General features: G+C 38.3%; 1 protein-coding gene across 1 annotated transcript; it reads right to left on the bottom strand.

The window, feature by feature from the left end:
- Positions 1-1193: 1193 nt before the first annotated feature.
- On the bottom strand, positions 1194-13130 carry LOC126827535 (uncharacterized). The gene is made up of 2 exons (XM_050556989.1): positions 12945-13130; positions 1194-4605 (listed from the first exon to the last, which is right to left on the bottom strand). The coding sequence occupies exons 1-2, from the start codon at positions 13066-13068 to the stop codon at positions 2837-2839; spliced, it is 1893 nt and encodes a 630-aa protein (XP_050412946.1). The 5' UTR covers positions 13069-13130; the 3' UTR covers positions 1194-2836.
- Positions 13131-14148: the final 1018 nt, after the last annotated feature.

The raw sequence follows: 14148 nt of genomic DNA, 5'->3' as shown, positions 1-14148 counted from the left end.
CCTAAACAGGTAATAATAACAACCATACGTTGTTCCAGACATCCATTTATTGTTGTGTATGGTGCCCCGTTGCTACCACATTTACTATTGTGTGCGGCGTCCCATTACTTCTACATTTACTGTTGTGTATGGTGTCCCGTTGGCTGTTACTTCCACCTGTGCTTACGTGTATGGTGCCCATTACTTCCACATTTGCGTACGTAACTAACGTTCGAAAACTAAATGATAGCTAGCACTTCTCTGCAGGTAGGATGGCACACTGATCCGCAGTGAATATTTGCTTGGCCGCGACAATCACTGATAAGGATGACATTGATAAATAAAAGGCGTTTGACGTATTTGTAGTTAAAAATTATTTCCGATTTAGTGTAAATGGGTATTAAAATGACTAAAATGCAGCATTCTCTCCGAAGCAGTTATGTCTTGTGTAAACAATGCACGCGCCATTCAGCCAATGATTCACACCGCGTGCTGTGACAGCACGTGTTAAGGCAGTCATCTATGACAGAGATATTATACGAGACTCGTAATTCTCTGTGAAACAGATTGGTAGGATGGGTCTGTTGTTCAGATTGCCATGTATGGGGCCCGCTTTAATTCCACACTAACTGCTATGTATGGTGTCCCGTTACTGTCACTTTGTCTGTGGTGTAAAGTGACCTGGGCGCTGTTTCTCGAAATCTTAACTAAAGGTAAAATCCAAATTTTAGTAGATACTTCAATTTTGATTGGCTAAGCACTAAAATCAATCCAATATTATCCAATCAAATTACTAAAATCTGGATTTTATCTTAGTTAAAATTTCGTGAAACAGGCTCCTGTTACTTAGAGCTTTGTTGTGGTATATGGTGTCCCGTTACTGATATCTTTGCTGTGTATATGGTGTCCCGTTACTGCCACCTTTTATATGGTGTCCCATTACTTCCCGTTACTGCCACCTGTACTGGTGGGTATGGCACCCCTTTACTTCCACATTTACTGTGTAGGGTATCCCGTTGTCACTTTCACATTTGCTGTGGTGTATGATGCCCCGTTACTGGTTAGTGAACCAGCGCCTTAGCCACTCTCGCTCCCACGAGATAACTAAGAAAAACATATCAATGTACAAAACATTTTTTTCCTTTAACAACATAAAGCGGAAATTACAAAATCAACGAATATTACAAACATATGAATTATATAATTATGGCTGCTTTAAGCTTTGAAATACAGTATGATGTGTGATTATTATAGAATTATACAGATATGTTTTTGTAAATAACACTTTTTATAAGAAAAGTTTCACGGTCGTGTGCTTTATCCTTTATCGTCAGATGGTGGGATGGGATTGACATTCAAAGCGCGGGATAATGATATAGACACATTTTATATCACAATTAATGCTTTGCATCAATGAAATTGTTTTTTTGTTTTCTTTAAAAAGTTCAGTGGGTATGTATATACGTGAAAAGGGCGATAGAGACATGTATTTCCCAAAACTTTTCAAGGCCGTGGGGAGCGGGGAGAGGCCAACCCACCCCCACCAAAGATACATTGTCTCAAGAACCTGACAAACCGCCTCGTGCAAAAATTCCTGGATCCGCCCCTGATATATATCGTACCAGGAACAACGACTCAACGACGTAGTCTCGATCGATTCACACCTGCGCAAGGATATTAAGGTTAGATATATATGAAGTAATGTAGGTGCGAATCTGATATGAATACTGTCCAACTATGAAAAATAGGGTTACTCCTGCATAGCCAGAGCAGGTCATCGGGGAACGGATAGGGGGCTCTTCTGGTATGAATAGAGAGAGAGATAGATAGAGAGAGAGAGAGAGAGAGAGAGAGAGAGAGGGGGTGTTTAACGTCCACTCGATACTAACTAGATCATTTCGTTACTAACACATGGTTCAACTTTATTTCAATAATTCGCTTGCCCATAAGGGTCTTTAGCAGTAGGACCCGGAGAAAACCCATGAGGTTGGACAGGCGACCCTACTCTTTGTCACGTACAAGCGGGGAATCGTCATGAGGACCATGGTCTCTGCGGCGATGTACAGAATGCATCAATCCGACCAACAACAAGTCCAAATTTACACGTTTCATAGACCAGGCTAAAAAGTGAATTATGTATACTGTTATTTAGTAGGGGAGTTGGGGGTGGCGGACCCCTAGCACCACCCCCACTCCAACCTGGATCCGCTGGATGAGTTGTAGGCTATATTATATATCCCTACTATTATATTCCAAAAATAACAATTCAAACAATCACACCGGAACTGCTGACTAAATCACATAGATTGCACATTAAAACCACAGGCGCCTGTAACCCTGAAAATCTCTTTCAAAATTAATATATCAATTGACGGAGAATCAGTTTCAGGCGAGTTATTTGCCCCTGAATTTGATAATCTTGCTTACGAACATGAACGTAATGGACTTAAGACACAACGCTTAGCGAAACCAATTTTTTGAAAGAGGTTTTCTATGTCACAAAAATTAAAATGAAATGAAATTGGGTTTAACGTCCTACTGTTCTGTTCCGACTGGGCTAATGAAGACGGTTTCCATGTCACAGGCGCTTGTGATTAAAATAAGCTCACAGAGTGTTCACATCAATGTTAGCGGCTTGGAAGACCTGTCTGCTAATTTCGACTGGGGTACCGCTTAAATATTTATAAGCTCACAGAGTGTTCACATCAATGTTCGCGGCTTGGAAGACCTGTCTGCTAATTTCGACTGGGGTACCGCTTAAATATTTATAAGCTCACAGAGTGTTCACATCAATGTTAGCGGCTTGGAAGACCTGCCTGCTAATTTCGACTGGGGTAATGCTTAAATATTTATAAGCTCACAGGGTGTTCACATCAATGTTAGCGGCTTGGAAGACCTGTCTGCTAATTTCGACTGGGGTACCGCTTAAATATTTAATCATATCCAGATCTAACTTGGGCACGCTGTCCTCCCAGTGAACTGATAGGGTGTCATTTCTCCACTCGAAGTAGCTTCCGGGTTTGTTTTGGTGAATTTCTGATCTGTAATCCTGCAACCACGTGGGATGACAGTTGTGATTCAAACATTTTACCTGCAGACGCCGGTCTAAGAAAACGCTTTCCGGGTCGAGTTCTATGATCTTATAGGCTGAGTAATGGTCGTAGAACCAGTTGGGTGCGTATAATGGAGATTTCAAGGCCTTGTATAATTTTGTCAAATAGCGGGAGCCTTGTTTACCCATTAAGACGCTAGGATTGATCGAATCAGGCCAGTTGCCATAGAGATGCCAATCAGGCGACACAACAGCCTCGTATCCAAAGTAATAATCTGGAATTTGATTGGTCCACAAAACGTTACCGTCCTGATAAACGCCGCCGTAACGTAACAGAATTTCAATTCGTAACGGACACGGATCCCTGGTTAAACTATGAACATTATCTGTGTCGTATGACGTCGGAACGTGTTTGACGTAAACGAATCGTGCGTCTTCTTGGAGTTTTGCCCACCACTGACCAGAGGGCGTTTGTGGTCCGTGAACATACACGCGATCTAACTTAGCCAGATGCACAGCACTGAGCATGCTTATAAAAGTGATAAATTCTATCTCGCATGTATCAACACATATATAATGACCTATTTTCGGAAACGGATGCGTCAGGTCGTAAGTTGGCTGGATATTCAATTTGTTGTAAGCGATAACTCTGGCCATCATGGCGAATTTAGTATTAGCTGCCCATATATCTTTTGGAAAGATCATCCGCGAGATATACGCACACATGATGTTGTGATTTGATGTCTTTTCATACAGTTCTGTACTGACACAGCGAGGAAGTTTTGGCGTTTGCGGATCTTCAGACGTCAGGCGCAAAAACAGATGCTCAGAATCAGTCGGCACAAAAAACCCTCGTGCTTTAGCAACAATAATACCTTCTTTGTAATCATCCGCTTGGATGACCACAACGTTCGAAACAAACGTCACAGTTCTCAGTTTACCGGGAAAATGTAGAAGTAAAACGTCGTCGGGGACGTAAACGCCGCCGTATTCGTACAGAAGATCTAGAATTAGGAGATAGCGGTTGGTTCCATAAGATGGACAAGTCGTTCTCTCCAGTTTGTGTAAAATTATATCCGGAACTTCTTTCAGTGTCTGATTAAACCACGTGAAATAACCTTCCGTGTCTTGAAGCGGTAAATCGACATAATGAAACAATATCTTGTACGGCGCAATGATTCTAGACGCACTCTTTACCGAGAGATAGTGCCGGAACTCAAATAAACGCTGACCACACCAAACGTAATGAAGAATTAGAGGTCTGCCAAACGCGCGGGCGGGTGGCTGAATAGGTAATTCCGGGAGAGTTTTCGACAAATGACTAGAGTCGTCAGCGGTCTCCACAACAAAGTTGTTGTTGGAGTTGGACGGCGGAAGTGCGATGTCGATCTCGCCATCATTAGAACGTCGGTAAACTTTGCTCTGTTCCGATATGCCCCATTTTAAATGAAAACTATTTGTGATGTAAACCAAAATTAAGGCGATGCATCCGACGAGCATCCAGAATGTATAGATCCTTCGGTATCGTCTAAATCCCCGAATCATTGTATGGATAAAATCACATTTTGATTTTCCTGCAATAAAAGAAAAGATCAGTTACGAATAGGAATTTATATTAAGGATAAGTCAGTGTTATCGAGCATGCTAGCATCGTGACCATTGCTTCAAGAATAGGGAAATAAAACAACTTGAAATTCACTTAAAAAATTAATAAACTTTCTTATAAGGCAAGCAAATCATATGAATTTATAAAATCTCCGGCTTGTTTTCAGATCCCATAATTGAATATTGTATCTTTATAATATGTAAATATTGAATAAATATTGTTAGGAAAAAAAAGCAAATCATAGCGATGGCTCGCAAACCAAAAGGCCACATTTGGTTTTCCTGCGATGAAAGAAAGAATTAAAGATTATATAAAGAGTTGACAGTTCTCGCTGTAATAGATAAAGTAAATAGAATATGCCGATAATTTCTGTAAAATTGCTCCACTCTGAACCGAGATATTAGATTTTGAATTTTAGCCTCGATCATCATTACTCAAGTCGGTACGATAAAAAAAAAACGTCTTTTACGTTTAATCATCCTTCACGAAATGTATTCCAACCCTGTAAATATCACAGGCTAGCGATGACATCGAGAATTGATGAAGGAATTTTCATGTTAAAGTAGCTAAGTCTCTAACTCAATACCATCCAAAATCTTCAACATTGAAAACACGATTTATTTGCCGAATTAAATCAACATTCATGTTGTGATCTTACCGGAAAAAGATGGGCTTTTGATATCCAATATTTAAAACAAAATAAACATTTTACCATTGGTACACGAATCGTGTACCATAATGCGCTTCAGCCCCAGTTGTATCAAGAGACTCGGGGGACGAGGCTAGACACATTGCACCCAATCAAACGGCGTATGTAGACTGGAATAACCAGACACTAGAAATTTGCACTCGCTTGAGACTGCTGGCTTATTTCGCCGAACATAACTGATTTGAAATTGGAGTAAAAACCGAAACCATTGAATGTAAATCAGTTTATACATGTATATATTCATATTACATTATTCTATGCGTTGCGACCCACTTTTGTCAATTTCTAGGTCCCAAATGTTAGCGATTTAGCTCCTTTAATAAATGCCTAATTAATAGTTCATATAATATTTCAGGCCTAAAGAAAGACCTGCAATAGGCAGATTTAGCTCTTGCATAATGTATATTTAAGTAAGAATATCGAATATGAATACATATCCCGCAGCTATGCTTAGGTGCTTTATCTGAAAATGAGATGTGGCGAGAAATGATTCCTTTGGGCTAAGAAAGAAGAATCACGGTGAAAGAAAAATTGAAGGTAAGGATTCCAAAATAGCCTTAGATCAGAGGTCAGGTTGTATTTTCATATTGCAGCTTAATAGGGACGAACAGGAACTGTGAGCGGACATGGTCCGATCAGACACAGTTCCTAAAGGAACTAACGGAAACGCCTGTTTCCCCCTTTTATTGCAAAATGAAATGAAATGGGGTTTAACGTCCTACTGTTTTGCTCCTAAACTGGGCTAATGAGGACGGACATACACCATACAGTGTGATATGAGGAAACTTTTGCCCGGGCAGTGGCGCTACGGCCTACTCTTATATCGAATTCCAACTGCCAAGGGATCTTTTACGTGCACGCCAATTTGTACACGGTTATTGCAGACGTAACGATAGACACAAAACAATCACATCACAGTCTCCATTTTTGTTGACGAGCCTTCAAACTCCAATCATTTTGAAACCTTTTTTTCTTAACTCAAATATCATATAAACAAACAATACAACCTGTCATGAGGTCTCCGTCCGGGGATACGACATTTAAGAGAATAAACACCACCGAATAATGGAGTTATTCAATGAGTTCGTTTGAAAAAGGGCGTGTTTATTAGTTTTTATCATTATATCTTTTATTGTAGGTAGATCTAATCTAGATTCGTTTTTCAATTGTACACCTCGGTACACACAAAACAAAATTTCTTTTGTCGATTGTCTCCGCTGCCAAACATGGATAATAAACTTGTATTTAAGTTGTTCATGGTGTATTTATTCAGCTAAGTAACGTGGATGTTGACAAATACATATGTTGGGTTTACAGTGCGAAAAACAGTAACTAAACACCATCATAATACCCGATATTGTTCAGGTATCACGTCGTTTGGTAATAAGTATATAAAAGAGACAATTACGATTATAAGAAAGGGAGACAACCGGCACTAGTTACAAGAAAGGGAAATTGGGGTTTAAACATATTTGCTAAATTCCAATCATACAATAGACAAACGGACGCCTGAATCTAAATTAGGGGGAGATTTATGGTCAGGCATTATTGGGAACCGTTATTACTAAACATTATGATAGTTGCACGCAAACAACCATATCTCACAACAAGAGGCGATTTTCATCAATCCGCCCTTTCAGTCCATAATGACCCTAAAATAAGAGTTCATTTCGTGTTGGTTTTATTTTGATAGGAGGTATTTCTGACCCTTATTTCGATAAAAACGTATTGACTATTAAATAGTATCTTCATTCAAAACAACATCCCAAGAAAACATTTAAACATCATAACACTCTCTTATTAAAAATTGAAGAAAATCTTCATAAATTCATTTATCAAGTGGACGGTTCAATTAACTGTAAAGGTAAACTTTTATTTAATCCTAAATCGTAAAAAAAACCACACCCCATAAAGGGTGTGAATAGTGGGTATTAGAAAAGGTACATGGTAGAAATAACACGGCTGATTTCGTCCAGAAGTATGAATGTTACACTAAAATTATTACATCTTTAGTACTCACATACTGTATAATATTTTTAAGAACGAAACATAAAATATTTTTGCGATGAATATCTCAGAATTATTTGCTAAAGAATGAGTATAGGGTGGTATAAGGAGAAAAGCATAAAGCGTTTTGCGATGAATATCTTAGAATTAAATTGCTTCAATAAAATAAAACCAAGTACGAACAATCCAAACCATTAGACATAATTCGAAGTCCTAAAAAAAACGGTATTGGCAAAATAGTGTAATAGGCAAAATAGTGTAATCAGCATATGGACTGTTCACCGTGTACAAAATACAGGTGTCCGGAAGAGTAAGCTTTAGTAATTGAACTCGAGTATGCAGGTAGAAATTCTATAGAATACAATTACGTCTTATTACTGAGCGACGTTATCTTAGTATATCTTAGAATTAGTTGCTAGAGAATGAGTATAGGGCAATATTAGGAGAAAAAAGATAAATATTTCAGAATTATTTGCTAAAAAATGACTATCATAATTTAAGGTGGAAAGTATTATGCGATGAATTTCTCAGATTAACATAATCCTTATAAGACATATATAGAAGTTTATCCATATTATTACTACTCTGATCTTGTTAATTCTTAATTAATGATTAATCTGTTATATATGAAAATGAAATGAAATGGGGTTTAACGTCCTACTGTTCTGCTCCTAACCTGGGCTAATGAAGACGGGCATACGCCATACAGTGTGCTATGAGGGAAATTTTGCCCGGACAGCGGCACTACGGCCTACTCTTATATCGAATTCCAACTGCCAAGGGATCTTTTACGTGCACGCCAATGTGTACACGGGACCTCGGTTTTTCGTCCCATCCGAACGACTAGACAGCTTTCCTTGTCAGCCCCTCCGCCCTGCATCACTGACAAGGGAGAACCACGCCGGAAAATCTGGATGAACTTTCTCGGCCAATGCAGGGATCGAACACCCGACTCCAGGCTAGCGAGCTAGCGTCTTAGCCACGTGATCCCCCTGTTATATATGCTTTCCAATTGTTATCTCTATATATTGCACCACGTTTTTGTTAAATAATTAATTATTTGCTTGATAACGATATCTGTATGTGTATCGAAACGTAGCGTGTTAATAAATTCAGAAGTAGTATATCCATGTAAGTGTTTTTAATTTACCTCAGATTATTTTAGAATTATTTGCAAAAAAAAAAAAAAAAAAAAAAAAAAAAAAAAAAATGAATATAAGAATACAAAAATAAAAACATTTACGATTCATATCTTAGAATATTTTATTATTATTTGCTAAAGAATGGGTATATCATAAAGCGGACAAAATTTTTCAATAATTATCTCAGAATATCGAAATTATTTGCTAATAAAAAAACTTAGTACATCCCAATATACATGATGTAATTGGAAAAATCATAAAACATTTTGCAATAAATATCTGAGAATATTTCAGAATTATTTGCTGAATAATGGATGAATATATACATAGCGCAGTATAACGAGAAAAGCACACAACATATTGCAATGAATATATGTGCTAAAAAATCAGTATATTCGAATATAAGTGGAAAAATATAAAATATTTTGAAATGAATATTTTTTAATTATTTGTCAAAAATAAGGGGAAAAACATAAAACATGTTACAATGAAGATCTCAGAATATACGTCAAATTTTTTATTTGACCTTCTCATAATACGCAATAAAATTTCCCTGAGAGCACATAATCAATCGGGTGTTGCGATACCCTTTCTCTGTGTATATACTTGTCGAAACGTCGTGAAATATGTTTATAAACCAGTGATTGTTTTCCATATAAACTGTAAGTTGTGTTGGGGTTTTTTTTTGAGAAGTGTACAATATAAGGAAAACTTGTATAGGATTCGAATTTTAATCCTGTTATTTTTATTTTTTTCTTGAAGGTTCAGAGACACTCGCACTACCGAGATTTCGTTTATTTCATTCTAAAGTTTAAACATACATTATGCAAGAGCTAAATCTGCCCATTTCAGGTCTTTCTTTAGGCCTGAAATCTTATCTAAATTATTAATTAGACATTAATTAACTTATTCAGACCATAATCAACTCTCGATAGCATCGCTAACCTGCGATGTTTATTGGATTAGGTCCCTATTTGCTGTTCGACTTCCATTCATAATTTAATCATGAAATGGATAATCGAGACTATGGTTTTTGTTGTTGTACCGACTTTAGTAATGATGAACGAGGCTAGGCCGAAAATTCAAGCGCTAAAATCTCGGTTCAGAGTGGACTAATTTGGCTGAAATTTTTAGCAAATTGCATTTACATTATCTAGTTTTTAACTATTATAGTGAGAACTGACATCTCTTTATCTAATCTCCCATAATGTATCTTTAACCACATCATCAATTTGCGTTACGTTAAGGTTTTTTGGGTGTCATCAACATATGATATGAACTGGTACTGTACTAATATAGACCCCTGACTGACCCCGACAGCATTTACCCGATTACTGTTGCCGTCAATTAAAGTAACGGTGCGCAGTTTGTATTGTTCGGAAAAAAATCAAACTTCGTAAGGCCTAATCCACACTAATATATTCTCAGAGATCGCGGGTTCGATCCCGGTGTTGGTTGAGAAAGCTCAATGGGATTTCCCGGCGTGGTTTCAAGTGGCAAGACGGAAGGCCTGGCAAGGACAGCTGTCTGGTCCTTCGGGTGGGCCGAAAAACCGAGGTCCCGTGTACACATTGGCATGTACGTAAAAGATCCCTTGGCAGTTAGAATTCGATATAATAGTAGGCCGTAGGGTCGCTGTCCCGGCAAAATTTCAGTCGTAGCACACTGCCCGTCTATTTAGCCAAGTCGGAGCAGAACAGTAGAACGTTAAACCCCATGTTGTTGTTGTTTATTACAGATTTAACGTCCAATACAATGAATATGACATTATGGACAGGTTGATTTAATTAAATTATTTACACTTGAAAATTGTTAAAAACACAAATTTAAAAAAAGGGTCCTCGGACCTCGGATACCAAAAGTTCCTTAAAGCACACTTATAAACTTGCTGTCGTGAGAAGAGAGGGCGGGTCATCTTCTCCCTTTGTCATAATAAAGTTAAAACATGAGGTCCAACTGACTGATGTTTGGCGTCATCAGAGCGGATAGAAGAAAAAACCCGTGTGGAAAAAGAATCCGCTTCCTTTATGTGGAAAAGCGAAGTGCTCGCAGTAAAAACCACATAGCTGGACCCGTAGTATTCATTTATATTCTCAGTTTGATTAGTTAACGTTTAATGATTAAACAAAATAAAAATATGAACGCGAGATAATCACCGGGCGTGAATTTAATCTGATTAAACACCGGTACCATCAATTAGATTCCGCGAACCATAATGATTAGCATAATATGTTAGTCTCAACATGTCATAATTAGATGTCGACGGGACGTTAAACCCCAAGGGGTTGGGGGTGCCGCGCTTCGACCTCTAGCTGGCCGGTCACATCTGGCTTGTGGTTGTTGTTTCCATCCCTGGTGTGAGCGTATGTGGCTTGGAGATAGGGGCGCCTTCTCAACCTCGTGAGTTTATTCCGGGTATTCCGGTTTCTCATCCCATATGAAACATCCCTGCGCGTGCGCTAAGATAATAACAATGAAAAATAAGACTTGTCTGAGATATCACCTTCGGTGGAAGCGGACAATACACACTAAGAAGAACAACAACGTTAAACCCCATTCCATTGAATTCTTTAGATTTTAATGTGTATAAAACTGCATGTGTCAACGAATAACTCGCGAAAGTCGGAACAACTAATTATGAAAAATATTGAATACCATGCAGTCCTAAACTATCAAAATATAAATCCAGTACCTATCGCCGCTAATCAGCGCTTATTTGCATTAGATAATTTACTGGGTGGCTTTTAAGTACCAAAGCAATATACTGTCACAAAAGATTCAAATTCTTTTAAGAAGAAAAAGCATGTCGAAGTTAATAAATATTTCCAGTTATTGTATGGAGCCGACGCAACGCCTAAACCTGCATCGATGCATGAATAGGGGGATTATTCAGTCAACATTGATGCACTCATGGCCATATGACCAATTTTAATTAGATTTAACCGAGGAACGAGGAACGTGTCCCTTAATATAGTTGTTAACAAAAGAATAGTATAGAGATACTGTTGTTGAAGGGGATAATAAGGGTGCATACCGTACGTAACCATGGCAAAACGTAAATCACAGATTTGTCACAAAATAACCGAAAAGTTGGCGAGAGACAAAAAAAAAAAAAAAAAAAAAAATAAATAAATAAAATAAAACCAACAAATATTATGGTTGGATCTCCAAAAAGCAGTATCAGCTCAAAGATGATTCAATTCCCTTTAATTGTCAATGATGAATTAAAAAAAAAACCAAACAATCGGCATCCTCGGTAGACGATATTAAATGAAATGAACCGGGGTTTAACGTGATACTATTCTGTTCCGACTCGGCCAATTATAGCGTGGAAGAAGCCGTTAAAATGCAGATATTGTCCGAAAAAGTGCCCATCTCTTGATTTAGGATGCGTGAGACATCAGTCAAACTAAAAAACGTAAGTGCCGTCTAATCAGGAGGGGCTTGAGTCTGGCACCGCGCCATAATTTCTTTGAAAAACTGATTATAGTATATCCTGATCATTTGCTTGATAAAGACGAGAATATCCTCATCGAAACGTCGCTTAGTACAATGTAGTATTAAACTCAGTAATTGTGTATCCATAAAATTGTACCTTGTGTTAATATGTTCAATTACTAAATGCCAATGAAAGAAGATATGTTTCTGGCTTATGCACAAAATATAGCGCGTGACGATCTTACCAATTCATCAAAAATGACGTAAAATCAAGACTAAAACTACCTGAGGACATAACTAAATCTGTCTATTGCAGGTCTTTCTTTAGGCCTTAAATGTTATCTAAATTATTAATTAGACATTAATTAACTTATCCAGACCATAATCAACACGCGATGCCATCGTTAGCCTGTGATATTTAGTGGATTTGAATACGATTTGTGATGGATGATTTAACGTAAAAACAGATAATCGAGACTTTGTTTATTATCATACCGTAGTCGTAATGACGTTGGAGGCTAGCCTAAAATTGAATCGCTAATATTTCGGTTCGGAGTGAAGTAATTTGACTGAAATTTTCAGCATATTCTGCTTTCAATGTCTGTTTCTTTTTAACTATTATAGGGAGAACTGTCAGCTATTTATCTAATCTTACCTAACGCCCTTTTAACATAGGGTCCCTGGACAACCCAAGCCTCCCATACTCACAGAGAGGGGTTCACTAGCCCGCAGGTTCACTAGTCCGCCGATATAAGAAATACTATAAATATGGGTATGAAAAACCTAATCCTAACCCTAACCCTAATAATAGATATCGGTGGACTAATGAACCCGCGGACTAGTGCACATTAACCCTAACCCAACCCCTAAATTTAGATAGTGGTGGACAAATGAACCCGCGGACTAGTGATCATTCCCCTTCTCACGGGTTTCTTTCAGTCCACCCCGAGGTCTACTTTTGATAAAATGATATTTCTAGAAATAAATATAAACATTTTGTTAAATTCTCACCGAAATGTTTTGTAGATGCTAAAATCCGTCGACCGATCGATATCTTGTGTTTATCGTCTTGAGGTGGTAGTTCGGGTTGAGTGATTGTAGCTATGTGCCCGTCAATGGCGGGAAATAAACTCATTCTGTCGTCTGCTCACACGTCGCGCGCTGTCAAACCACGTAAGGATGAATAACAGTAGTTAGTTCATTGAGTGAAAGTGAAATTAAACGAAAAGACCTGCTCCGACACCCTTTTATCAAAAGCAGGAGGGTGTGAATATAGGGAGAACTATTGGATTGGATAAATTGGTCTTGACAGAAAAAAGACGGGGTTTTTTTTCACGTGATTTGTCGGCTACTTTGAATTGTAGGCCTAATATGAAATGTCATTTGCTGAATTCGTGTTCCATATTGTAGGCCTACTTCAAAACCTTTATTGTATTCGTCTCTTTGTATCTTTATTTTTTCTCTCTTTTTTGTACGGCTACCTTGAATTGTAATTTGAAATGTCATTTGCTGAAGTCTGAAAACATATTATATTTAAAAAAAACTGTTATTTTATATTCTCTTGGTCTCGTGTGTGGGCTTGGATGGCCGAATGGTTAGCACGTGCGCGCTGTATCATTAGGTCTGTCATTGGGTCAACTGGTGTGGGTTACCGATTCCCCGGTTGTACGTGAGCGTTATATCATATGATCTGTCATTATGTCAACTGACGTGGTTTCGATTCCCCGCTTGTACATGACAAGGAGTAGGGTCGCCTGCCCAACCTGGTGGGTTTTCTTCGGGTCCTAGGGTTTCCTCCCACTGTTAAAGGAGTAGGGTCGCCTGTCCAACCTAGTGGGTTTTCTCCGAGTATTCCGGTTTCCTCCTACTGCTAAAGACCTTACGCGCAAGCGAATTATTGAAATGAAATTGAACCATGTGTTAGTCCCGAAATAATCTAGTTTGGATCGAGTGGACGTTACCCCCCCCGTCTCTCTCTCTCTCTCTCTCTCTCTCTCTGCTCGTGACATATTATATTTCAAAAACCTGTTATTTTATATTCTCTTCGTCTCTTTGTAAAATTTTAATAATTGTATCTTTATTATGCTCTCTCTCTCTCTCTCTTTACTCTCTCTCTCTCTCTCTCTCTCTTCACGCTCTCTCTCTCTCTTTACTCTCTCTCTCTCTCTCTCTCTACTCTCTCTCTCTCTCTCTCTCTCTCTCTCTCTCTCTCTCT

The sequence above is a fragment of the Patella vulgata genome, chromosome 7, assembly GCF_932274485.2.
Source record: "Patella vulgata chromosome 7, xgPatVulg1.2, whole genome shotgun sequence".
Lineage (NCBI taxonomy): Eukaryota > Metazoa > Mollusca > Gastropoda > Patellidae > Patella > Patella vulgata.
This window is presented reverse-complemented; position numbering and strand designations above follow the sequence as displayed.